Here is a 27,877-nt window from a genome sequence, read left to right as displayed (position 1 = left end):
ACTGAATGATTAAGTGTGGTCAATTTTTATAAAAGAGAGATTTATTAACAGTCTCCAGGTAATATTAAGTATTTACAATGTTGGCAACACTATGTTTCCTTTTTTTATCACTACATTTTATTTCTGGTAACTTTCTGATGCAGTTTTTAATGTAGATACTATCTCAGTCTAAAGATGTCGAAGTCCTGTACAAAGCTGAACTTTCATGATGCCCTCAATGACTCTTCTATGTCACAAGGCAAGTATAATTAATTTTTGTCCTGTCTTCTGTCCACTAGCTGTTTGCAGCCTGTAAGAAACACTGTTTTAAAAACATGTCGATTCTGCCTCAGCTTACATGCGCTTACATTATTAGTCTGTGTACTAATGCCCTTATTTGAACAGGAAGTTATGACTTCAGATCTCACATCGGTTGTCGTTTGTTTGGTAACTTTTCCTTCGCTAGACTGCATGCATAATTTGATGGCGCACTTCAAAAAATTCCAAAGCTCATTTGCTGGTTTTTTACAGCATTCATTTTGCACTGTTTCGAATTTCAACATTTTGGGTTACAACCAATATGGCAGACATCCTCAACCCATCATTCTCACTCACACACACATATACACACACAAACACACACACTCACACACATTAAAAGAGAATATCCAAGTGGATTACAAGAAAATCGTACATAAAAAATTAAATAAGGAACACATTGAGCTGCAAACTAGTTCGCAAACACGGTCATAAACGAAGATGTTGGAAGGCATTGCCTTTCGTACAAAGGTACATTTTGTAATTGCAGCCACCAAGGACTCATGCAGAAAAAGATTGCTCTTCCAGCCAAAATTTGAAAATACTATGACACAATTTGAAGGGCAGAAGGCAGAATAATGTTCTGTACAAAGTAAATCACATCAAATTGTGTCAAATTGTTTTCGGCGGAGGGATGCCTACTTTGCCACCAGTGACTCTGTGCAACAGCACTCACACTGCTTGGGATCAACACTATTTTTGTTTCTCGCAAAATATTGTTTGTGATACACCTATGCCAGGGCGGTTCATAATTTTGATGTCGGAACCCAAGCTAATTTTTCCCTACTCATCCGGCCCAGCCGACTCTTTTTTGTGACATTTTCGTTATCTTTCAAAACACAATAACAACAAACTTTAACACACAGCCCACTCAGACTGACGCGTGCCGTGGCGGCGTCGACGTTAGCGCGTCTATCGCGGTCATGACGTCATGACGCCGTCCTCGTCCTCAGCGTCCTGGAGGCACGTCCTCAGTTCTTGCTTCTTTTTTGTCCTACCCAATAATATGGCCTTGCACTTGCTTCACTGGTCCTTCTTGATCTTGACGCTGTCCGTGCGCGTCTTGGCGAAGTGCGAGTCGCTGATGGGGTCGAGGCCGTACTCGTATGCCCCCGCGTCGCTGTCGTCGTAGTACGCGTAGTCGTAGTCGTTCTTGGGCGCCACGGCGGCGGCCGTGGACTTGAGCGGCGCGGCGGCGGTGGGGCTGGCCTGCTGGTTCTGCACCACCTTGGCGGTGTACTTCTTGGGCGGCGGCGGCGCGGCCGTGGTGACGGCGGCGGCGGATGCTCTGCTGGGCGACGACGGCCTGCTGTTGCTGTTGAACTGGTTGTTGAAGGCCGCCACCGTGCTGGGCGCGCTGGTCGGCGAGTAGCTCTGGGGTGCGGGCGACGGCGAGAACGGCCTGGGGGCGTTCTGCGGGCTGTAGAAGTTGTTGTTATTGTTGTTGTTGTAGGCGGCGCTGGTCTGCTGCTGGGTGGTGCCGGCGGTGCCTGCCGAGGACGTGGCCTGTCGCTGGGGCTGCGGGGTGGTCTGCGGGGGGCTGAAGGGCGCGGGCCGAGGGCTGGTGGGGAAGTACACGGGGAAGGCGGAGCTGGGCTTGGTGGCCGCGGTGGTCTGGTTGGCGGCGGCCGAGCTGGTCGAGGCCTTGGTGTTGTACGCGCTGTTGCCGTTGTCCTTGTTGTACGTGGTGGCACGGTTGAACGAGTTGAAGTCGCTGGCGCGGTAGTTGTTGGAGTGCGCCGTCTTCAGGAACTCCTGCTCCTCGGGGTGCTCGTAGTCGTCAGCCGTGGTCTCGCCGTTGTTGTTGAGCTTGTAGGTGTTGTAGTTGAAGCGGTTGTTGTTGTTGGCCGTGGTGGTGGTGGCGGCCGGGGAGGATCCTCGCTGCTGGAAGGGCTGCGGGGTGGTCGGGAAGGTCGTCTGCTGCTGCTGTTGTGCTGCTGCTGCTGCTTGGCGTAGAACAGCGAGTACTGCTTCTGCTGGGTGGTGGTGGTGGGCGCGGGCGTCGACGGCGAGGTGAAGTACTCGGTGGCGGTGGTGGGCAGCTCGCCGCGCGACCGCTGGATCGTGTTGTAGCGCGCCTTGGTCTGGTAGTTGTGGTTGCGCGCCGCGTCCACGACGGTCGTGGTGGTGGCGGCCGCGGTGTACGCCGTCGTCGGCGCGCCCGACGTGAACGTCGTGAAGCCCTGCGTCTGGGAGGCCGCGGTGGGTCCGTGGGTGATCTGCGGGCAGAGCGACATGTAGCAGCGACAGCTCAAGACACGGGGCAAGGAGAGGAAGTCCTACTTACCGGCGCGATGGTGGTGCGGATGGCGGGGAAGTTGCCGCGCTGCCCGAACGCCTGGTTGGGGCTGTCCACGTTGCTGTGCTGGTCCAGCGTGTACGTCCTGAAGTACTCCTCGTCCTCCTCGAAGCGCCTCGGCTGCTGCTGGAACTGGGGCTGCTGCTGCTGGAACTGCTGCTTCTGCTGGAAGTTCTGCTCCTGGTCCTGGTCGCCCTTCTGGACCAGCTTCCTCCGGACGGTCACCTTCTTCTTGCGCTGCTGGTTGTTCTGGGCGAAGGCGTCCTGCTGCTGGAAGTTCTGTTGTTGTTGCTGCTGCTGGAAGTTCTGCTGCTGCTGGAAGTTCTGTCGCGGCGGCAGTGTGGTGGGGAAGGTCTGACGGGGCTGCTGAGTGGTGGGGAAGGTCCGCTGGGGCGGCTGCGTCGTCTGCTGGACATTGTTGTTGCGCTGCTGCTGGGGCTGCTGCTGGAAGTTGTTGTTGTTGTTAGGACGGGGTTGTTGCTGAGCCGGCTGCTGCTGCTGGTTGTTGTTGTTGGCAGGCCGCTGCTGAGGCTGCACCTGGTTGACGGGTCGCTGCTGCTGCAGGTGCTGCTGCTGGTACTGCTGCACGAAGGGTGGCAGCGGCCCGGGGTTCTTGGCCTTCTGGCTGTGGCGGAAGGCGTTGGGCCTGGTGTCGGGCTCGTAGTCGTCGTCGTCGTCCTTGCCACCGTTCTTGCTGTTGAAGAAGTTGCCGCTCTGCGAGCCCCTGCGCCACAAACAAGGGTTACTTTCGAGTTCGAACGGGACGCTGTCGCCTCTCCTCCCTGGTTCCGTCGCCCTGTCTCTCTCGCACTCGTGGGGCGGCCCGTGCGGGTGCGAGAGAGACAGGGCGTTTTTCTCCAGGACATTAATTTGGCCCTGCACTGGTAGACGAGCTGGTCGTCGCCCTACTTTAGGGCTCGGCGTTACGGCGTTACGGCGTTACGCCCACCCAAAGTGGTTGCCGCAAGGTCCCATGCGACCCGCGGCACGGCGCGGCACGGCGCGGCACGGCGCGGCCCCGAGCACCGCGGACAATGAGTCTGTTACAACAAGCGTGGAAAGCAACACCGCACTGCCGGCAAGGCGGCGCGAGGCGCGAGGCGCGAGGCGCAGTCAGACGGCCCGGCCCGGCGTCCCCGCCGACTCTGAGAATGAGTCAGGCCGGCCGCGCAGGCCGCACAGCGCAGGCTGCCTTCGCCTTGCGCCACGGGGAAAGGACTCGCTTCGCTTCGAACGCCGCCCAATCTACGAATGATATCCTCATCCGTTTGCTCGACTGCCGCCGCTTGCAGTGGGCTGACTAGGCTGACTCGCACCCCTGCGGAACGCGCGGAACGGCCCGCGAGTGCGAGAGAGACAGCCGCTGGCTGGCTGGCCCACGCCCGCGTCGTCGCGGAGGCCACGACGCTGAGGCAACGCGGCGGCACTACAATGCGATTGGCGGCGAGTGCGAGGGAGAGCGTCGAGTCTGTCTGCGTGGCCGCATGCATCCGCCGGAAGCGCTCCCTCCATTCGAAAAGAACGCCGTCGACGTGATGTCGTGCTTGTTCCAAAAGTGCGGGGAGCTCGCCAGGGCCTGGGGCCCAGGCTGCCCGTAGGGATGACTTACTTGAAGAGGTCGCGGCTGGTGCCGTGGTGCAGACGGCGGTCACCGGTGTCGGCGCGCTGCAGGAAGAAGTCGTCGTCCTCCTCGCCGGCGTGGTTGGAGGCGATGGGCTTGGTGCGCGGCGCGGGCGGCAGGCCCTGGGGCACGGCCTGCGGGCCCTGGCTGGCCTGCTGCACGGCGGGCCTGGTGGTGGACGGGCCCAGCGCGATGGGGGTGGGCGACGGCCGCGACCCGGCGTTCCTCGGCGACGACACCTGGCCTGCACCTGTGGACACCCGCGCGTCACTCGGCTCCAAGGCGTCTCGCGGGCGGCGCGGCCCAACGGTGTCCACCAGGACGCCGCCGAAGCCGCGGACCCCCGCCGCCGAGTCCCTCAACCACACCACCGCGGCAACGCGTTGGAAACAAAAGCGCCCACCACCACGACCAAGTTGTATGAGAAATGTGTTGGAGGGAAAATGAAGGTCCCTGGTTCAAACACCAGCGGTCCAAGGATTTCGTCAAGGACCTTGGCCCGAAAAAAAAGGAAAACCAACAAAAAGCGAATGGAGTACGCGGTACATGCGCCTCGCCGTCAATTCAATTGTTGAATTAACTGACACTTGATTTCCTCCAAGACCTCACAGCGTGCTGCGTAATGTCACACCGGCGTAATGCTACACAATGCGGCAAGGCGCGGCACGGCGGAGCATGGCGCAGCATGGCGCAAGTGTGAGTCGCTTCGAGTCATTGCGAATAGCCGTGAGAACATTATCCGCCTTACCGCGGCGCCTCGTCGTTTTCAATGACGAGCTTTTCCAAAAAGACTAAAAGTTCGTCAATTTTCAGCAAAAAAAACCACACTTAATAACACAAATTTAGGAGAAAAAATAACATTTTGTAAGATTGTATTTTTTTAAGTTACTAATTTTAATGGTTAAATGCCTCGAGTTCTGAAAACAAAAAGAAAAACTGCGTTCGTTTTTTTTTTTTTTTTGCATTTTTTCGCAAAGAAAGGGGCGTCGGTTCTGGCTTATGACGGTCCTGCCCTTGGAGCGGTGCGGTGCGGGCGTGCAGGCGCGCTGCATGTGGGGCTGGCTGCGCTGGCTGCGCCGGCTGGCCGCGGGTCATGCTAACGCGGTGAGAGGGTCCCACGCCCACGCGACTCGGGAGAGGCGAACGGACGGACAGACAGACAGACAGACGTCAAAACGTAAAGAGTGTTCGTGGCTCAACCCCTGCAGTGTGCCCGCGAGGCGTGAAGGCGAGTTCGGCCGCGGGAACGAATTGGGCGAAGCGCTTCGACAGGTAAATGCAGAATGCAGGTTCGGGTCGATACAAATATTCAACAAAATAAAACAAATGGAAATGCAACGGGCAAAGCATGCACCCGTGACCGCGCGCTCAAGTTTACAGTGTACCTCCCGCATCGCCAAACCCAATTCTATGTACAGAGTAAAATGGCGGGAACCGATCAGGTGAAAACATAACGATACGGAAATCATGCACAAAGCTACAGAAGTGCCACCACAACACATTTTTCTCTTTTTCCCCTCTGTCTGTCACTATCCGTTCTACCACTACACACAAAAAGCACACAAACTATATTTTTTTCAGTCGCACCACTGTCCGTTAGTCTGTGAACGGATTGTCCTTGTCATGCGTTCAGGACAATGCAGGTACAACACAATTCAAAAATTCAAACCTTTGAAAAATCGCGGAAACCGGGGGCTACGCATGCATTTATTCTCACCAAGGCACGATTGATGATCCAATTCGAGCCGAAGTCAGAAAAAAATGACAGTGTACCCACAGCGCCCTCACCAAGCACACAAACGAATGTTGACACTGCCGGGAAGGTGGCTACTATTCATTTCCAAACAATACGTCTTCCGCCCACATCTGCGCGCTCTGCGCGTGAGCCACGTCACCGATCGACAGTGGGACGTACTAGCGTTTTCTCACAAGGCGTCTCGTTAAAATGTCAAAGATGTTAATTATTATTTAATTTTAATTTTTTTATGAATTTAAAATTTAGGTGAGAATTAAATACCACTCAGAAAAGTAAATGTTCCCGACAGTGTACGTGGAGGGCGCTTTCGTTCTGCCGCCTCCGCTCGTCAAAAGCAAACATTTCAAATTGGCGCACGTCTGGAAAGAAATGTCTTGTCCAACCGTCTTGGCCGATTCGAAAGACTCGCCTTCCCATCACTCCATCCGTCCATCGTGCTCCGAAATCCGTTCACCGATTCAGTAATCATGTTCATTTCAGACCTATGCACTACGTCTCCGTCCAGGTTGCAGGATCTTCCTGACACAATACTTCTCAAAAATCAAAAATAAATAAAGAGATAAGAGATGGCTCCGTCTAACAAGGTCATACACAATCTGACAATCTCAGAAGAGAAACACAGTCTTCCCCGTGAAATACGTACAGTGCAACGCCCTACACTGTCTCTGCTTTAGAGTGCAACCGTGCCATGTGATTCGCTCTCGGGCGGGGAAGCCTTTTGTGAGTGGAAGGGGCAACAGAGGGTGAGACAGGCCTCCTCCAGTGGTGGGTGTAGCGGGGAGGGGGACTAAAGTGACATGATCATCGGATGAAAAGTGAAGGAAGGACGGATTTGCTCGAAAGATGGAACAAAAGTGAAGAGCGGTTGACCCGCGCCGCGTTCGTGCCGGCCAGGGCCGCCCCCACCGAACGGCGCCTTTTCGCGCGCAAATTTGAAAAGGGAAACGGGAAAGGCCGCTTTTCGGCGGGAAGGCGACCCCGGCGACGCGAGCGCCGTGCGGGCGGCAGCAGAACTCCGGGCCACTCACCGATCCGGAACAAATCGAAGTTGTCTCCGAGGTAAAGGGATGAGGACTCACAGTCGATGTTGTACCAGTCGTCGCAGACCTGGTTCTCCTGGTCGAACGCCGTGTCGTTCGGGCAGAGGAACCGGAAGTCCTGTACCTGTGGGGGTCGAGCAGCCGGCGGGTTAAATGAACGGATCGTTCGAGATTGAATCGATTCGAATCTGGGATGCTTCGATTAGATTCAAGAAACGAATTGCAGTGGCCCAAAACATCAGAGAGAGTGCCAATTTCGCCCGTTTAGGGGCAGAAACAGTAACAGGAGATTAGCATCTTTTTAAAAAAAATGCCACTCGAGAGGTGGTGGTGGTGGTCTTACCCCGATGCCGGGCACTTTGACGCACACGTGGAACATCTGGCACTCGGTCTCCGCGTCGCCGTAGTAACCGCCGATGATCTTGTCGCTGCAGTCGAAGTCTGTGTCGGGCATCTTCGCCGGGTTGTAGTTTGGTGGCCGCTTCTGTGCTGCGACCCCCATCAGGGCCACGGCCAGCGCAACGCCTGACAACAAAAATTGAATAAGGTTAAAAATGAAAATGTTAATGAATGAATGAATGATGAATGAATGAATGAATGAATGAATGAATGAATGAACGGATGACGGCTCACGTGCTCAGTCGCGACGCTAACCACCCATATTAACAACCTAAGCTGCTGCAAGCAGCCTAGACCGCCCTGGTTGGGCCAGTATTGCTGCACGCACGCACACAAACACACGCACGCCGCGCGCGCACACACACACACAAACACACACTCGTGGGCACGCGCTGGGCCAGTTCCGTGACATTTAGGCCCGTTGGAGGAGTGGAGACGCGCCGAACCTGTCCCACTGCCCTAATGAGCCGGAGAGAGGGGGGGGGGGGGGGGGGGGTAACTGCGGCCGGCCGCGAAGCAAAAAAGCGCAGTGGTGGGGAAACGATTGTTTGTAAGCGGCGAGACAGTTTTGCACGCAGATCTGGCGGTCTCTGCGCGCGCGAGCGGCCGGGGCTGGCCTGGGCCGCTCCCCCGATTGATGCAAGCCATGGAGTGCCCCGGCCGCGCTGTGGGAAATGTGTTGGCTCCGATGCGCCCATTAGAATGTCAGATAGTTTTTGCGGGCGGGCCGGGCGGGCCAGGAGCGGAGCAACAACATTCTCATAGAATCGGCCCGCCATTGGGAAAGTGGGCACCACAGCATCTGCCGCTCGTGCACGACACAGACAGAGAAACTCACGATGCGCCGCGCGAGCCGCGCGCCCTCTGGGACTCCAGGCCTCCGCCGGGCCGATTCCACGGACTCTGTCTCTCTCGCACCCTCGCGGCCCTCCAGGGACGCGAGAGAGACGGAGAACAGTCCGCGGGCCGCCCCCCACAGCAGCACAGGGCTGTGCAGGGCTGCCAGCCCTCCGAGTGGAACATTGGCGATATTTGCGATCCGAATCGGCGCGCCAAACCGCGCCGCCGCGCCGCCATGCCGCCAGGCCAGGCCGTGATGTAATAAGCCCATAAAAAGGTCAGGCGATGCGATGCACGGCGGTCACATCCGAGAGAGGGGCTCGCGTCCACCAACGTCGTTTTTCGGGGGAATCGTTCGATCAAAAAATGGCATATCAAATTTTACAATATTAGACACACTCTTATTTCGACACTTCACGTGAGCAGTTTGAAAAATTACTATTTTTTTTAAAGGGGAGGGAATGTGTTCGGGCCCTTTAACGCGAAAGCACTCGCAAACGCGGCGTTGTGTTGGCAGTGCACCTTGCACCCACGCCAGATTATCCCAGCGGCATCCTTCAAACCTAATTGGTCGCCTGGCTGGCTCGGCTGGCTCGACCGGCCTGGCATTTCCCGACCTTTCTCACCAAAAGCAGCCAGCTTCGGCGCTCCACGGCCTTGGGCCTTGGCGGCACAGCGGTACCACCACGCCGCACGCACCGCGGCCACACTGCATGCGGATTGCGCTCAAAAGCAACAACAACAACAGCTTTCCCATATTCGGACAAGGATATGCCGCCCGGCGGGGTCCCTAGGGAACCGTAGGGAACAACAACAACAACAGGACTCGGTCTTGATCCAGCGCCCGGCGCTCATAACAACGCAGTCAAAAAGCGCGCTCCAAAAAAGCTGACCTTAAAAAATAATCAGCAAAAAAAAGAAGATAATTTTTTGGATTTGGCGCAGCGGCCGGTTTCGCCAGCGGGGCGTCTCCAATCCGACACCGCTGTTGCCGCCGCGCTGTCCTTTGCTGCTGACGGACTGGACGCCGCTTGACTCGGCGACGCGCCGCGACGCGCTGTCCACTAGTCAACTGGCGTGAGAGGGCACTTTGAGCTCCCGCCGACCATTAAGCCCTTGGGCCCCCCTCGGCCCTCTCCTCGGCCCTTGTGGTCGCGTTGCGTGGCAGGCACCGCGGCGGGGCGGGCGGATCTAAAGGGGGGGAGGGATCTAAAGGGGGGGAGGGATCCTGGCGGTCGACAGTGACACTGGGGAACCCTATCACGCACTTTGGTGAACCGGCGTGTGGTCTAGCCCTTAATGGTAATGGGGAGCTGGGACGCCCGCAGAAGGCAGGGTAGGCAACACTGCGAGACTGCCGAGTTCGGCGGGCTTGCCTAACCGCGCTTCGCAGGCGCTTCACCACTCCAAATTTTTAAATTTTTCAACGCTGGTCCTTTTTACGGTCCCTCCTGTAGGTTCCCTGGGGTTCCCTGCGGTTCCCTGCCTGTGGGGTTCCCCGGGATGCCGCATGGGACTGCAGAGGCGCTCCGCTCCGAAATGCCAAGGTGAGCGATGCGGCTCCAGAGAGCGGCGTCCGAGAGCGCGACCCACAGCGACCCGCGTCCCCGCCGACTCACACGCCACCAGCGCAGTGTGGTGGACTTGCTCCAGTTCAGTGGCGCGACAGGGCAGCTTGCGACAACCACCGACAAACTTCAACAGTTTGTTTATTTTTTAAATGCAGTTATAGTTGTACTGTACTATAGTTATACTGGAAACGCTGCAATATCCTTCGCGAGATGTTCCTAGCCAGCGAAAAAAAATTAAACAAGTCCCAGCTTTTTAAAGCAATGCCATTGAAGTACGAATGCAGTCTCTTCAATTACCTTTTTTTCTTTCTCGCGGTGGAGCTCGGTTGAGTAAGTTTTTAGTGGTTTGTGGGGGACTTCGCACATTACCGGCGGCGGCCGGCGTGCCCGCGCCCACGCCGCCGACACCGTGTCGGCTAATGGTGGAGGAAGCGACCGCGCGGCCTTCCCGTTTTTGGGGCGTTCCGCCGGCGGCGTGGTCCGTCCCGGGCACGTCGCGGACACGTCCGGCGCGTCCACGCCCACACGACCCATCTCCTCGCCGCCGAACTGGGCGACCGTGGCGTGCGTGTCAAATGGGGCCCTAGTTTTGAAAGACGCGTGCGCGATCGGGCAGGCCAACCAGTCGTCGGCCTAGTACGCTGTCTCTCTCGCTCCAAGTGAGACAGACCGACGGTTCGGACCGTGCTGCGACCCGTGCGGCTTCTTCTTCGAGACGTATGTACGCCGCGCGCCGGCAGCGGACTCTTCTTGTTGTCGCGTTGGCCAATGGCAGCACGCCGATGACACGACGAGAAGGTCGCTCGGCCAATTACAACGAGCCTTATTAGAGAGAGACGGAGAGTGTCATGCAACTACCCTTTCTACCGCCTCGGCGCCACCTCGCTGTCGGCAGTGCCCTCATCATCCAGCGAGGGTCACCGCGTACCAAACGGCACGACGTGCAGGTACAGTCACCAAGTCCGTCACCTGCGTCCTTTCATTTTACTTTTTTTTTCAGCTAAATCGACCGCGTGTGCAGGTTCGTGTCCACCTGAGTGCGACTTCTGGTCTACTGCACTGTGGCAGTAGTAAGGTGCCCCCATTGCCACTCGCCGCCATCCCAGGCCACCATGGGGGACCCCGGAATGGCGTCGCGTGACCGTGGGGGCACCTTACTACTCACGCCGCCTGGGAGGTAGGCAGGGCGGTCTGCCCGGGACTCGTGCATTACTGTGGAGCCCGTTACGTGTGGCCACCCTGTATATGGCCGCGCGCTCGACACCCAGGCCGTCGTTGAGAAAGGTTACCGCCGGACGGACGGACGGACGGACAGACAGACGGACACTAGGAAGCACGACGGGCACGCGGGACTCATCTTCGATCGGTGCCATACCGCCTTCCATACGACTACTACCGCCACTTGGAGGTCAGCCGCTCGTTACCAGCGCGTCCTCGAACGGACTCGAACGCGCTGCCGCCGCCTCGGCCACCGCACACCGGTCGCATGAGAACGACCACCCCCTGCCGCCTTCCAGAGCACACATCATGTTATTCAGTACAGAGGAAAAAGAGTTTAGAAACAATGTGACTAAAGTAATTTTTAAATAAGTAAAATTGTTTCATATGTTTTGAATTTTTCTCTGGCGGTATACGCCGTAGCGCACCCCGCACTCCAAACATTTTCCCGCCTTTCCCGCGAGCCAAGCCACCGCCGCCTACTCGCTGCGCACTGTTTGAGGTACAAGCGATCGGGTGGGCATTACTCTGCCGTGACGGGATGGGGTTGTTCGCATGCCGCGCTGTGCTGCGCTGTGCTGCGCGGTCCGAAGGCTCGGCCCGTCGCTCCGTCTCTGTCGCACCCCTACGGGACGCCCCACGAGTGCGACAGGGTCGGACGGCGTCGGAGCGACCCCTCGGAGTGGGCTTTGCTGTCTGTGACGTGTCGCGTTTTACGACGCTCTGGCCGCGCATGCGCTTCGCGTCGCTTCGCCCCGCTTCGCCCCGTGTCGGAGATGACCCGACCCGCGGCCCGCAGTTTGAAGCGAGTTGCACAACGGCATTCCCAGCGCATCCTTACGGTGTGCCTCAGAGCCTTACTGCCTGATGCGTTATTATGAGCAGGCCTTCGGGGAGGTAGTGCACACAGCAGCGGCCCAACTCCGGCGCGCTGGCGTCTCTCTCGCACTGGTGGGAGGACGCCGCGTGCCAGTGCAAGAGCGACGGGGCGCGCACTACTTCGGAATGGGCCTCGAGCGAGGCGAGGGGAAAATTGCAGGTGGCGGAGGGAATTCGCAGATTATGCGTACGCGCTGCCCGCTTGCCGCTCCGCAGGAAAAAGAAAAACCAGGCCGCACGGATTACTGCTCCGCCCCGCGACCAAAATAGGTGTATAAAAAAGGGATGGAAAATGAATGAACTTTCTATCCAACGCGGCCGAGCGCGGCCTGCTCGACTATTTTGTTGTTTTTGTTTCTGGAAATAAAAGGTAGCGCTCCACGGAACAATAGCAAGGTGCGCGGATGACAAATTTGCGTGTCGTTTTCTTCCCCCTTGGTCGTTTTTTTTTGTTTTCGAGAAACACGACGGCGGAGTCTGGCTTCCCGGACCGTCGTGAGACAGACGGAGGGACGGAGGGACGGACGGACGGACGAACAGAAAACGCACACGGCGACGCGGAGATGACCGAGCCCAGCCCCACCGGATTGTGAAAGGCGAGGGGCCTCACGATGCACGCGATGCACAGTGGGCCAGACGACCGGCGTAGGCGGCCGAAACTCTAGACGCGTTTTGAGCTCCAGAGTCGCTAAACAGGCCTCGAACCGAACGTGTGACCCCACCAATGGATTCCTCGTGCGAAGAGCAGTCCATAGGTGGGGTCACACGCTCGGTTCGAGTCCCATTCAGCGACTCTGGAGCTCAAAACGCGTCCAGAGTTTTGGCCGCCTCCACCGGTCGTCTGGCCCACTGTGCGATGCAGGGTGCGCGCGCCCCGGACAAAAAGGCCGATGCAATAATCGCTGCACGCTTCATTAGGGGTCACAGAGCGGCCATCTGCGGACGCATTAGCAAGTCGGCCATCTGTGTGCTGCACTCGGCATTTTCGGGACGGAGGGGGCGGGGGCGAATATCGGCAAAAGGAGGAGGAGGAGGAGGAGGAGAGGGAGGGGAAGACAATCGTGGTGGCCGCGTCCTTGGCGCATTCCGGCGGGGCGCTTCTTGTGGCTCGACCTTTGCAGCGAGCGATCTTCGCCGAGCGCCGCCAAGCGTCCGAGCGTCCAGCCGCTCGTTATCAGCGGTCAGGGAGGGGGGGGGGGCAGGAAAAGGCGGCGAACAAAGGGGAAGCCCGGGGCGGGGAAGGAAAGGTAAAGGAACACACCGAGGGACGTCCGCGGCGTCCGCGACAACAGGGTGATAAAACACGCGGACAAAAAAACAAGCGCTCATACGTGCCGAGGAATCTTCAGTGTCGACACGGTGGGTCCACGGCTGCACGTACGCCACGCCACGCCCCGCCACACGCAAGAGCCGCGTGCTTCCAGAGTAGCTGCTCGGCTTCGCTCGGCTGCGGTTTGTCCCGGCAGTTTGTCGCATCATTAGCGCCCCTCCGGTTGCCTTCGGTTGCCTTTCGGGGCTCCGATTGCGGTTCGGTTCGCTCCACTTGGCCGCCTCCAATCCGAATCTGAATGTTGCGTGCAGTGTGGCACGGCTGGTCCCGGGCCGCGGCCGCCCGCCTCTCCCTTACTCTATCGCTGGCCAAGGGCATTGGACAGCCAGCCTCGCCAGTCTCCTCGGCGTCGCGTCTTTGCGGCATCGCCGGGCATCGCTCGCGTCTCGCCGTCTCGCGCGCCTAAAGGTCCAAAGCGGGCGGCACGCTGGAAAAAAAAGGGTTGTCGCCGAGGCGGTGTTTGAACCGCGGGCCCCAAAATAGAACGCGGACAGTCGACTTTAGCATGTTAAATTTATCAACAGGTGCATTGAGGGAAACTTTCTTTGGTTCAAGTCGAAAGACTTGCTTATAGATTCGTTTATGCAACGCGAGGAGAAGACATGATTGAAAATTTAAGACCGCTTGAACGGCGTTCTCGTAGTGTGACGGACAGTCGGGGGCCGGCGGGGGGCCGGGCCGGCCTGACAGGTCCCCGTCAAGGCGGGCCGACGCGGCCCGACGCCTAGGGCGCTGACGCGGTGCTTCAAGGCGGCGGGCAGAAGCCTCTTACTTCTCTTTGAAGCGTCGCGCCGCGTCGCGCCGCGTCGCGCCCACTCGCGCGGCAGCAGCGGCAGCCACCTTCGACTAAGCACGCCGTCCTATATGCCTTTATTTTTTCGGCCTGTTATTAGCAGACGGACGGACGGACGGACGGACAGAAGAGGGCCCGGCGGCGGCGCGGTACTCAACTTGACCTCAACGTAACGTTACTCAATCTAGTTGGTCTCCTGTAATCGGGGCGCGAGCCGCCATTGGCCGCCGCGTGGGGGCGCCACCGAGAGCATCATCGGCACCCGCCCCGCCCCGCCCCGCCCCGCCCCGCCCCGCCCAGCCCCGCCCCGCCCCGCTTGTTTGGAAGATGAACCCCCTCGACGCCAGCAGCGCCAGCACGGCCAACGACACTGCAATTACCCAGTGCCGCCGCTAACGCGTTGAACCTACGAATCGCGCCGTGCGAGTCTGCGAGTGCGAGAGAGACAGAGACAGTCGGCGGCGCGCGCGTCGACGCGAGGTGAGCGGCTTGAATGAAGGGGAAAGGATGAGAGGAGGGGAGGGGAGGGGGAAGACGATCCGAGAAGGAGGGGAGGGGAGGGGGGACCGGTCGCACAGCTCCAGCACGTGAAATGGGTCACATGTGTATTCACGGGGTGTGGAAACAGTGCGCCAGCTAAAGGACTAAAGCGCTGAAGCGCGCGTCTCGTTCGGATTCCGCGGCAAAAGCGGCCCAGTGGCACGGCCTGGGGCAGATGGGCGCGATAAGCAAGGATCGGTGGCCGCGTGGTCTAGGGCGTGCACCCTGGCGCTGTGGTCGCGGGTTCAAGTCCGACCTAGTCGCTACTTTTATTCCCAGTTCCCGGCTCGGTGACTCGGCCCGAGACTCATAACGGGCCGAGGGATTCACTGAGCGGCGCCTCCTTGTTCGAATGGCACACGCAACGCGAACACGCGTACACGCGTACCCGGCCGGCTCCACGTTTGCGTCACCTCATTGATATGTGTCGAATGCGACATGTGTATCCATTCCATGTCGCAAGGCGGAGGCATGGCGGAGGCCGGCAGGGGTCAGGGAAGGGCGCCGCGCCGGGCCGGGCCGCGGGCAGAGGTGCGCAAGACCTTGGGCAAACGCTAATCTAACGCTGGATTTGGCTCCGACCCGCTCCGCGAGGTCCGCGAGGTCCGCGAGGTCTGCGGGTCCGGTCCCGAGGACCACCTCGCCGTTCATCACGTTGACAGGCAGATGGGTCGGCCAGGAAACGCGCGCATGACCGCACAGTGGGCCAGAAGACCGGCGGAGGCGGCCAAAACTCTAGGGGCGACTCTGGAGCTCAAAACGCGACTGTTTTGGCCGCCTCCACCGGTCTTCTGGCCCACTGTGGACCGCCACCAGTACAGCGTGCGCGGGGGGCGACGCGTCTCGACAACAACGTTATTTAAATCGAGAGGAGCAGGAAAAGACAATTAAGAAGAAGCACTTGTGTCTCTTGGCTCCAAGCCGCAGCCATCCCGGAGGATGTAACACCCGGGGTGGAGGGGGAGCGGCGGAGGAGACAACGCGATGCGGCCGAGCGCCGTTTACGGCTCCCTTCCGTCGCTCTGTCTCTCTCGCACCCGCGGTGCTCTCCGCAGGGAGGAGACAGAGAGGAGTCGGATCGAACACACCAACAATCGCTGTACGAGCAAGTAGTCTATGGATACCATCGTGCGCTTCATCCGGGCCGCATTTGAGGACATTCTGAACACGTGTCTGCGGTTGTAAGTCCGGGCGGGCACGTCCCGGGTCCCGCTGCGCATCGAAAGGCAGGCGGGCAGCTCCCGGACGCCACGCCGGCCTCCCGTCGACGGACCGCACCTGCACGCGTTCCCTTTGCATCCCGACGAACACGAACATTAGAGCGTCCCGCGCGTCCGGCGGTAAAGTCCATCGCTTTAAAATTCCCGTCGCATTCCTCCGACAAGCCGAGCACGCCGAGCAGTGCAAGGGCCGCCTGTGCCGCCTTCCCTGTTTATCCACGTGGTTTGTTCCTGCCCGCCGTGCGCCGCACTTGAAAGGATTTCACCGGGACGCTGGCCGCCACACGACGACGCCGCGTCGCCGCGGCCAACGCAAACTAGCGAGAAAAAAGAGCGTGAAAGGAGCAGTCCGAGTGCTGGCTGACGGGGCGCCGGGCTGGCTACGAACTTTTCGTCACCCTGTCTGTCTCTCTCGCGCTCGCGGCGGGTCCTGCAAGGGTGCGAGAGAGAGACGGCACGCCGTCCGGAATCAACCCACGGAACGCGGCGGTCCAGTTTCGGAGACAATTGCACGCCCACGCCGCCGTGGCAGTGCAGTGGGCGCAAACGAGCATCAGGAGGAAAAACCCTCGGCGGTAGTTGGGGGCGGTGACGCGACGTGACGGGCCGCGACGGGACACGACGTGGAGGCCCGGGCGGGGCGTGGCGTGCGTGCACGGAGAGGTAACTCTGGACCGGAAACCCGCGGCATAAGGCGTTTGACGGCGTGGCCGCATCGGTATTGTCGTCGCCTGGTAACCTCAAGGTACTGGGTTCGAATACTACCCACTCTTGCCTATTTTTCCTCATCAAATAGATGAAATGGATGAATGCGGATGAAATAGAAATGGATAGAGATGTCAGAATGTAACCATAAACCCAATTTTAAAAAAAATCAAAATTTAAAAAAATGAGTTTTTAAAAATGTGACCGCTGTGAGACGGTGTTGGCGTGTACGGTACCGGTCCGCCGACCCGGCCGTCGGCGCGGACGCCGCGGACTCGCAGCCTGCAGCGGCGGCGGCACTCACCTGCAGACAAACAACAAAAAGGGGTTAGCAAATTGGGCAGCGCGACTTGTAGGCGGCACGGCGCGGCACGGCACTGTATGGATAGCGCAGCCACGGAGCCTGTGAGAAAGGTTAAGGAGACCCCCTTCCACGCGGAGCAAGGCGCACCAAGCCGCACCAAGCCGCAGCCACGCGGGGTCTTCGATCGCAACATAACCTCCGCCAGATTGAGCAAGGCGGTGACGTCACTGATGCAGTGTGCGGGACTAGCAGCGCAGCAGCACCGCCAGCAGCACAGGACCATTCCGAACCGCGCTTCGTCGCTCCGCCTCTCTCGCACTCGCGGCGCGGTCCGCGCGGGCGCGAGAGAGACAGCGCGACGAGCGGCGTCGCTCGGAGTCAGCCCGCAGTCCCCGGCCGGTATCTCCGCCTGCCGCCTGCCCCGTCCGAGAGCGTGGGAACGGAGCGCGGCACCAGCAGCACTGCCGCTACCGCTGCCGCCGCGGCGGGGTGGGGCGGGGCGGGGCGGGGCGGGCGGGGCGGGGCGGGCGCGTCGCGGGTGTGGCGGCGCAGGTCTAGGGGCAGCACGAGCGCGGCTACCGAACCGGGAAGGCCGAGGACGCGGACGGGGGTGGGTGCGAGGAGGCTGCCGTGAGGATGAGGTCGCCGACGATCGAGAGGCCGTGGAAGGGGGCGGGGACGGACCTCGGCGACGGCCGCGGTGACAGCGACAGCGGCGACAGCCCCGCGTGAACTGGGTTTACTGCCCCCCAACCATGGCGTCGCGGGGCTGCCCGTCAGCCAGCCTGCCGGGGTGTCGGCGTGTCAGCCATCGGCACGCCACCGCCGCGTTGCACAACGTCGCCGTCGTCACCAGGAGGAAGCGCGCGCGCGCCGGCCACCGCGGAGCACGCCAAGACCCCGTGCACCGAGGACCACCGCATTTTCGGGGACATTGGCGCCGCCGCCGCGCGGACGCGGCCACGCGGCCAGGCGGCCAGGCCATGGTGCGCGCCGCGCGGCCGCCCGGCGTGCCCTAGTGGGCCTCGCCCCGCCGCCATCTACTTGCAACTGTTTCTCGTGAGAGAATGTCTGGCCGGCGCAATTAGCACATGGGCCTCGGAGCCTCAAAGCCTCAAAGCGCAAGAGGGACACGTCGCAACGCCGCGGCCAACGGCACGGAGCGGCGAGGCAGGCCGTCGACGCCGTCCTCGCGTTTTTGTGGACGCGCTGTTTCACTGCGGGACGGCGACGGTCAGATAAAATAACTGCCTGCTGCTTGCGATGGTAATGCCGGGGAAGCGTGCCCAGCCCGACGCGAAAGCGCGCCGTCGGAGCGTCGTACATTTTTGGCCTTCGGTTCGGCTGACACATAACGTCTAGGTGAGCCTGGCTCTTTCTTTCCTGTCCCGAGGCGGGCTGGCTTGCCGCCTGGGCTTATCGCCGGCATAACCAGATTCAGATCGTCATTGGGATTCGCCCCCCGGGGGGCGGGGTGGGGCGGGGCGGGGCGGGGTGGGGCGGGGTGGGGCGGGGCGGGCCGCCAGCCGGGCGCCCTCTGCTCTTTTCAGCGGCGAGTTCCGCAAACAGCGTCGCACTCTCTCTCTCTCTCGCTCGCACTCGCGGGCCGCCCGGTTCGGCCCGGTTCCGAAAGCGGCGCCTCGCCTCGCCGCGACCGCCGCTTATCCATTCTTTTGTTCCGGTGCGGGTTACGAAGAAATCTCCTGGAAGAGTGGCGCCTGATTTATCGCACGCGGAAAACACGCCTCTCCCCTCTCTCTCCCTCTCTCCCCTTTTTGCCTTCTTTCGATCGTCTCTCTCTCTCTCTCTCTCTCTCTCTCTCTCTCTCTCTCTCTCTCTCTCTCTCTCTCTCGCTCCTAGACCGCGACGCCGTCGTCGTCCTCACCCCCATCCTCTGTCCTCTAGGTAAGGGGCGTCCACAATGGTCATCCAGACACCACACTGGAGGAAGATCATCCGGAGATCAAGACAAACAAGGCACAATAGGAAGGTCGTTCTCCCCCGAGAAATGCACACACACACTCGCACACACACACACACACGCACACACGCAGCAGCCGCACACAATCAACACACGCACACACGTAACTGCCATTACGGGACCCCCGACGATGTTGCGCCGCCACAACGGTCATGTAGTTTACACTTGGTCTCGGCGGGGAGCCCCGCGGGTCGCTTCCGAACAGTGTCCCTCCCTCTCTCCCTCTCTCTCGCACCATACCGGTAAGCCCCATGCGTGCGAGAGGGACAGAGCAACGTGTTCGGAAACCAGCGCTATTCGCAGTCAACGACGGGCCTCTGCGAATAATGATTTCCTGCGTAGGGACGCGGAGTTCGCGACCCTGGCGCGCCAAATGCCGTGGAATTTGTTTCGCGCTCGTCCTCGGCGGTTTCCCTTTCTGTTTTTTCTGTCTCCTTCTTTCCCCGTTTCCCTGGAAGACGTCGCTGGAGTGGTGATTGATCACTGACATTGAGACCGGCGGATGACAAATTAATAGTTTCCAGGTTTGCTCGGCCGGCCGCCCTTCCCCGTCACCTTGGCAGCCCTGGCAGCCGCCTCGTCTCGTCTCGCCTCTCAGGCAGACGCGGGGCTCGAGTTCGGCGGGAAGCGATCCTATCGAACGGACGGACAGACGGACAGACAGACAGACAGACAGACAGACAGACAGACAGACAGGCAGGCAGACAGGCAGACAGACAGACAGACAGACAGACAGACAGACAGACAGACAGACAGACAGACAGACAGACAGACAGACAGACAGACAGACAGACAGACAGACAGACAGACAGGCGGGGCGAGGACGTCCGCGGCGGGAAATACGATAGTCAGCCATTCCGCCTTGGCCAGCCGTAAAGTACAAACGCAAACGACGTCTTCAATTCATTGACAGATCGCGCCGCCGACAGGTAGAGAGAGAGAGACAGAGAGAGACAGAGAGTGCTTTCCGGCATTGTTAAACGAGGCTAACGCTCCCCGAGAAAGCAAAGGGGGTCTTCTGTCGGCGGGGAAGGAGTTCCCAGGGAGAACCGAAAAGTCAACGCGACCTCAAAAATGAAACGAATTTGTTCGAGTAAAAAGTCGGTTTATATTTTTACAGGGCGTCGATTAAAGTTTTTAAGCCGTTTTGACATGACAACCGCTTAACGGCGTGGGTGCGTCGTGCCGCGTCTGCCCGCACGGCGCTTTTGCGCTCAGGTGCAAACTAATCACTTAAACGCTCTCTCCTACACTGGAAAAAACAAGGCACTTACAGTGCAGCCACTCGAATTAGCAGCCGCCAGCTGGGCGGGCCCGCTAGGTTGACATAATTGAGGCACGACACTCCCCCGCCGCGAGGCAGGCTCATTCCGCTCCGCTTTCCGTCTCTCTCGCACTCGCGGGGCGTCCCGGCGTCGCGTACGGGTGCGAGAGAGACAGAGCGACTCTGCCCGCCACGCGCCGCACGAAACGACACGAAATGAAGGGTGTCTTCACCGTCGTCGTCTTCACCGCCGGCACGACGGGCCGGGCCGCCCGCCGCGCAGTGCGTGCGAGAGAGACAGAGCGACAGAGCGCAGCTTGCAAGGCTAGAAGAGTCCACTTTCGGGACAAAATAGTTTCAGACAGTCGGACAGATTACTTCAAGAAGTCACCTGGTCCACCTGCTCGCGTGAGGGACTTGGTGCACTAAGGTAGCCTTCTACACTGTACGCAAAATGAAGCGGAAAGACCACCATGCACGCCGTGAAGCGCATGCCGAAGTTAATGCCCCGCCAAATGAGACGTGCGATGCTCGCGGGGCGTGGCGGGGCGGGGCGGCCCTCGTTAGCGAGCCACTAATCAGCGCTGCCGAGGCTTGGCTGGGCTTGGCTGGGCTTGGCTGTCGCCACGCCGGCGGCTCGTCCTCCGTTTCCCTGACCTGACCCAAGGCGGCTAGGCTCTAGGCACCACGGCCCGGTTCACGTAACGCACGCAGCACGGCGCATTGAGCCATGTCGGGCACTGCCGCGTCCACGCACGGCCGCATCTTCTCTCTCTCTCTCTCTCTCTCTCTCTCTCTCTCTCTCTCTCTCTCTCTCTCTCTCTCTCTCTCTCTCTCTCTCTCGACCCCCCGCCGGGAGTGAGACTGGCACTCGACCGCGCGCGCGTGCTGTGGCGCGCTGGGGCGTCAAAGTGGCACAACTTGCTAAGCCGTCCAGGAAAAAGAAAAAGGCATCAATGAGATTCACCTTTGGTTCAACCTTTGACTGGCGCATTGGATGCCCTGCCTTTGGATTCCCAGATTCCAGCCGGGCTTAGCGATGCCGCGGATCAGAGAGAGAGAGAGAGAGGGGGGGGGGAGGGGAGAGAAGAGTCCTTGCTCATCACACACTCACATTCACACTTGCAATAAGTAGGCCGGCACTTGTTTTCCCTTCTCCCATTGGCCCGGCCGTTGCCCAATCCCGATCCGAATGTGAATCAGGTGGCAGCGGCCCTGGCGGGGCAGGCGGGGTTGGCAGGCTGGTTGCCGCGAAAGACTGCAAGACTCATCCCGACCCGACAGCGGTAAGGCCAGACAGACACCTTTCCTTTCACGAGGAGAGAGAGATATGAGTTCGTAATTACGGAGCGATCCTTGTAGTGTCTTTCTCGGCACCGCGCAGCACGGCCATCTGCCGTCCCGAATCGCAGTATCATGTTCGTAGAACACCCCCCCCCTCCCCCTCCCCCTCCCCCCGGATGGAACTATTGAATAACCGCGTCGAAACGAGATGGTGAGAGAAACCAAAACAAATTTGAGTCGCGCCTTTTTTTTCTCTCTTCGATACATCGTTCGATATATCGCTTCGAGGCGGCGCATCCCGCATCGCGTGATGCACGAATGCACCCTCGGTCATAACGCCGAACAAAAGCGGGCGCGAAAAACGTCGCCTCGCACGCGCGCACACACACACACACACACTCACTCACACGGGCACGGAGAAAGCCACAGAGGGTTATAGGTGGTGCGCTCTGAGCACCCATTCTGTTGCCTTGCAGGTGATAGGGAAGATATCGTGCGACCGGAGGCGAGACTCACGGTGGAAAGGAGTGTGGGCGCTGAGATTTACACCCTCGCCAGACATTCGCGATAGCGGGACCCCCCTCCAAAAAAAAAGCAACAAAAAGAAACGAACGAGAGGAATATTTTTGGTGGTCGATGCTTTGTGGTTTCTTTTGAAAACGTGCAACTGTTTAGCGAGAAGCGGAATCTCCTTTTGTAAGAATCTAAGTATTTCTGTTTCGGCGAGCCGTCCCGAGAAACCGCGCGTTAAGCCAAACGGGGCGTGATTGTCAACCAATCGGATGGAGTCCCCCGCGGTGCTCCACTTTATTGGGTGCGAGTCGATACCATCTCCGGCAGGGCAGGGCAGGGCACGGCAGGGCCCCCGCCGCGCCGCGCTACATCGCGCGACTGTACAATCGAAACACAATCGATGCCTCCGTACCACCTGTCGAGGTGGATATCGAACATCGCTGCGTGTGCCCCGGACTTCCGCCATCGCCTTCCACAGGCGGGCCGGGCCGGGCGAGCACAGGCAAGACAGGCAAGCCGGGCCGAAGGGCTGCCGAGGGAAGCCCTTCCTTATTGGTCCAAAGCAAAGCGACGCCAGCGACGCCGGGCAGCGCGGCGGCACGGCCCACTGCCAATTCGATAAATCGAAATTCCCGGCGGCTCCGTTCCGCGAAACGCCTCGCGCATAGTCACTGCTCAATTAGAGCCCCACTGTTGTAGCGGGAGTGAGAGAGAGAGAGAGACATGAATGGTTGAGTAACCCTAGACAGAGGCATTGGCTCGTTCCCATGAGACGCGAGAACTCGCCCACTGACCCACACGACGGTCACGGGGAGAGGGGGGAGGGGGGGGGGGAAGGTGCGCTTAAGCAGCGGGGTATCACTAGTATCAGCAGACCGTCATTACCAGCCACAATCACACAACACATTCACAGCCACTTCAATTCAGCGTGAAGTAGAAAGGCCAGCAGACGAGGTCGGCGACCGAAAACTAAAACGTCGCTCGGGACGACGAGGCATCTGCTTATAGCTTTATCAGCGGAGTTATTACGCGACGGGCACTTTCACTATCGAACATCGAACCGCGGTCGTGACGCCGCCGCCCTGTATTATTGGCCATGCCCGGAGGGCACCCGCGGGGGGAGGGGGGAGTAATCACAGTAAAAGCGCAAACCGATGAAAAAAGGCGGGAAATTTACGGAAAGAAAAAATAACTGTTGAAAGACTTTTGAGACGACAATCGAGTGATTTTGTGTTGTTGGGAAATAGGTTGGGATGTATTCTGCGGCTACTTGGCGTGCTTGGCGTGCTGGCCGCCACACGAGCATCGCTCCAAATTGGTCAATCACGCGACGAGCCTGCACCGCGCGGTCAGCAACTACCCGCGTCGTCTGCCGGGGATGCGTGCGCCAGCGCGCCCAGGCCTCTCGTTACCATGTCGTGAGCCAGTCGGACGGACGGACGGGCAGACAGATAGACAGACAGACAGACAGACAGACAGACAGACGGACAGACAGACAGACAGACAGACAGACAGACATACAGATAGACAGATAGACAAAGAAATTCTCACACAGAGGCCTAGTGTCTTCACGACAAATTTTTTTTTTCTGGCAAGCGCCTGCGAAACAAGGGATAGGCAACACCGCAGCACCCCGGTTCGGCGGAGCGGCCTACCCAAGACTCTGCAGGCGCTTAAAAAAAAAAGCTGCGAACTTGTCACCCTTGGGGCACACAGATCATAAACACTGAGCAGAGCAGGACTAAAAAGTTCTAGCACAACACAAGGAAAGCAAAAAAAAAAGTTTGGGAACATGCTATACAGCAACCCGAAAGGGAGACGCGGCACTTAGTATTTGAACGACAAACAACTACTTTCCCGTGGAGGAGCGCGAGTGAGGAATGCAGGAATGACAAGATGTCCATCCCCGGGCAGGTGCGCTCCGGTTGCATCACGCCCGTGTGCGCCCCCTGCGTCTCCCTGCGTCCCGCCGCACATACGCGCTGCCTTGCCGCTTGTTCCTCGTCCCGAGGGAACCTCGGGGAACCTCAGGGAACCCCCGCGGCCGTTCCCACAAACTGGAGCACACAGGGCGAAGGGTTCCCCCGCGGGCTGATGCCGAGAGTCGTCGTTTTCGTCGCTCTCTCTCGCACTCGCGAGGCGTCCCGTGCAGGCGCGAGCGGGACGGAGCGACCAAACGAAGACTCTCTCGGAGTCGGTCTACTGCTTGGTTCCCCACACCGAATCGTTGGCCAAGACTGCGCCCGGACGCGAGGAGGAACAGCAGCCGGAATAAAAGCAGAAAAAAAATTCAAATACTTGCAATTTTCTAAAAAAAAATCAAGGTCTATTTTAAAAACATTCAAATCTAATCAGAGAACAGAACGGGGTAAAAAAAAACCCTATTTTGTTTTTCGTGACACCTAAATGGGTTGTTTTAAGAACGGCTAGCTAGACGGCGCCGCTTTCCTGGAAATTTAAAGCCGTTTAATCCTCGCGGCCACTTTACAAGTAATGAGGATGCACGTGCGTGACGCGGACACGTAACGGCTGCGTGTGTGTGTGTGTGTGTGTGTGTGTGTGTGTGTGTGTGTGTGTGTGTGTGTGTGTGTGTGTGTGTGTGCAGCCAAAGAAGGGGAAAGGTGGGTAATGATGACTGACACGGTGTGGCCGGCCCGGCGCGGCCCCAGCAGCGCGGTCCGTCCGCGCACATGATCAGGTTGCAGTGACCGCTGGAGTGAGTACACTGGAGGATCATCTCCAGGCTGGGTTTAGGTGCTGCTGGAAAGAGACGGATGGGCGGCCACTGGAAAAGGAGGGTTGCCTGGAGAGGATCGTCTGGGGCGTGGTTAAGTTTGGAGAAAATAGCCAGCAGTAGGAGGAGTGTTTGGAGAAGAATATAACAGCTGGGAAGGTGGGGCGAGGGGGAATGGTAGCTGATGTGGTGATCTCTGGACAAGGATAGAGAAGGACGGTGGCAGAGGGCAAGCTGGCCGAGGAAGGGGCGATTGGAGGATTAGCGGTTCTGAACGGGAGCATCTCGCCGACCGCAGCGCGCACTCCACTAAGGCCGTATCGCCGGAGAACAAATCGGACGACGGAGCAAATTGCCGCACTGTTAACCTGGGGCCCTGCACTGCGAGGCACTGCGAGGCACTGCGAGGCGAGGCACACTGCAATGAGGTAAAGATGGGCTCGGATAGGGTCAAGAACGGGCCGACGCGACGTGACCAATCAGAGAGCTCCGGCGGTTTGTCGCCGCCTGTCGCAACAAAACGTGGTCAGTTCGATTGTGTGTTTCGTTGCGAGACTCGTCACTCGGCGGGGACTGTGGACGCCAAGGGACCACGAAATACGCGCATTCGTCCCCCAAAAGCCTCTTCGCTTCGAGTTTTTTCTTTCTCACTCTTGCTCATTTCCTTCGCACCCATCAAGCAGCGGCTTAATTATTGATGATAGTTATTATCTCGAGAGATGAAATACCGCCAAGCCTAAATAGCCTTGCCACTGAGTGTTACAGCGTTAAAAAAGTCTTTTTGTTTCGAAAAACGGGGAGACGGATTCATCCCATTTCCTGTGGCGGAAGCATCGCAATGCCCATACTGGGGCTGGACACGCGTAACGCCTCGCCGCCGCAGACCGCAGCCTGGCTCAGCCGCACCACCCCGTCGGCAAAGGCGGCAACGCGATCCCACACTGTGGGCGGCCAAAAGGGAATCGGAGTGGTTTACGCTTCGCGCTGCGCTGAGCCTTGCTTTGCGCTTTGCGGGTTTCGTTGGAAAAGGAGAGGACGGCCCAAAATTTCGTAAACCGCGGCGCGGCGCCGCTTACGCGCTTCCCCAAAAACGTCTTAACGGCCTGCTCGCCGCTCCCTCTCCCTCCCACGCAGATCTCTCTCTCTCTCTCTCTCTCTCTCTCTCTCTCTCTCTCTCTCTCTCTCTCTCTCTCTCTCTCTCTCTCTCTCTCTCTCTCTCTCTCTCTCTCCCCACATGACGACACGGCGCTTTCCGATATGCCACCCGACGGCCCCGACAGAGACAGAGAGAGCGTGGGCCGGGATGAGACAGTTCCTCTCGCGTAATCCCCGAGGGAGGAAGAAAGAGAGAAAATCGGGCGCCGCTCAGTGGGACGAACCGTGATATAACAACAACAACAACAACAATAATATTAATAATCAGATCGTTCTCCGAGAAAGACTGCCTCTACACCGTTGCCCTCGGTTCGTCGGGAACTATCACTCGCAGAAAAAAACCTGACTTTTTTCGAACACCGTATTACTAATTTCGTCAAAATCGCAGGGAATTTTTCGAAAAAAAAAAAACAAGAAAAACGACAGAAAATAACAAGAGCAGTGTAGTTTTGCAGGTCTCAATTGGCCGGTGGCGCTGTGGGTGCTTGCTGGCACACCATCAGACCGTGGGACGCCGCGGACGGGGCGGTCGGGGCGGTCGGGGCGGTCGGGGCGAGGCGACCCGTATCGTATCGCCGCAATCGACCAGCCATGACCATCCACAATGCCAATAGAGCCATAGCGCCGCGAGCAAAAGGTCCCGGGTTCAAATACCAGCTTCCCAGTCGCGATTTTCGATCCGGATTTTTTGCTGTTTGGTTCGGCGCACCCGGGCCTGAACGATTATTTCGGCAAAGTATAACTTATTTTTGCTCGGATTTAACAGAGAAGGAATCGCTTTTAAAAACCAAGACTTTTTCTTTACGTTCCTTAAATTTTAGTAAATTTTTTTCTCATTTTAACTGATTTTCTTTTCTAAAGAGTGGCGCCTAAACTCCGCAAGGACTCGGAGGGGCCTGTCGAGTGTTGGCCGCGCGGCACGCCAGAGGCACGCCGGAGGCATCCCGAGGGTCCGGCGAGTCCAGCAGAGTGCAGCCCCAACTAGCCGATCGGTTTCGTCAGCGCGCCGCAGCGCCGCAGCGCCGCTCGTCCGTCCGTTCGTCGCCTCGGCGTCCTCCAGCCGCTGGACTCCAGCGGGGCAATCATCGTGTCCGCGAGCGTCTTCTTCGCCGAGTACTCCGCGGGGGAAGGCGCGGGGAGGGCGCGCACACACACATGCAATGCTCACACACACACACACACACACACACACGATGTCGCACGCACACGTAATCCAGATGCGGCACTAGTCACTGTCACGGCGGTACGTAGCACTGGCTTGATGCACTGTGGTGGTGGTGTTGGTCGCACGGCACTTGACTTGCACTTTGGTCTTGAGGCGTAATCCATTTGGGGTCCCGTCTGGTGGCGTGTGGCTTCAGGTGACGACCGCCGCGAAGCACGTAAGGAGGACGAAGCACCCGTGTCACGATCCACACACACGCACACACACACACACACACACAGTCACACACACAGTCACACACACAGTCACACACTTACAGATGCAGGCATACACACAAGGGCAGGCAGGAGATGCTCAGTCCTATTATGTAAACGTTGTGTCCTCAGGAGATAAAGTCGCATTATTTTTAGTTTCGTTTTAAGTGGCTTCGGTCGCGTTGCGTCGCGTTGCGTCACGGGCGGCCGAAAGGGCACGCACGGTGGCCAGTGACTCGTCATGACAGTCATTTTTTGAAATGAGGGGGAAGACTGGAAGATGACGGTCGATGTGCGAAAAGGGTAGCGGAGTCGCCGCCTTGATCGGAGACGGCGCGGCCAGGCGAGACCTTGGGGAGCGCTCTTTCTAATGCGGGAAGGGGACTCGCTTTACTGACTCTACTTTCGCGGTAAGGGCGCTCCGTCCACCGTCAGCTCCATTTTTCGAAAACTCTTGAAAATAAGCTCGCCAGCGACAAAGTCGAACTTTTCCCAAAGTGAGCGAGTTGTCCTGAGTGACTTTAACGCGCGAGTGGCCGCAGAGCGTGGGGACTTGCACGCACGAGAGGGCCCTGAGCAAGCAGCGTCCCCGTCGCGCAGGACTCACGGGCGGACGCACACACACACACAACACACACAGTGCATCCTGACTCACCGATAAAGTAGATGGTATTCCTCATGGCGTAGTGTTCACTCCCTGGGAGCTGTGTGGTGA

The 27,877-nt window shown here is 58.7% G+C and overlaps 1 protein-coding gene across 1 annotated transcript; it reads right to left on the bottom strand.

Annotated features, from left to right (window-relative positions):
* Positions 1–19: 19 nt before the first annotated feature.
* On the bottom strand, positions 20–27,867 carry LOC117644870 (alpha-protein kinase 1-like). The gene is given in 7 exon segments (XM_034384536.1): positions 20–2,232; positions 2,235–2,516; positions 2,585–3,320; positions 4,206–4,467; positions 7,002–7,137; positions 7,357–7,538; positions 27,818–27,867. Coding segments are annotated over 7 exon segments (2,535 nt in total). The 5' UTR covers positions 27,843–27,867; the 3' UTR covers positions 20–1,320.
* Between the last annotated feature and the right edge of the window lie 10 nt (positions 27,868–27,877).

This window comes from Thrips palmi, unplaced genomic scaffold (assembly GCF_012932325.1).
Source record: "Thrips palmi isolate BJ-2018 unplaced genomic scaffold, TpBJ-2018v1 HiC_scaffold_18, whole genome shotgun sequence".
Lineage (NCBI taxonomy): Eukaryota > Metazoa > Arthropoda > Insecta > Thysanoptera > Thripidae > Thrips > Thrips palmi.
This window is presented reverse-complemented; position numbering and strand designations above follow the sequence as displayed.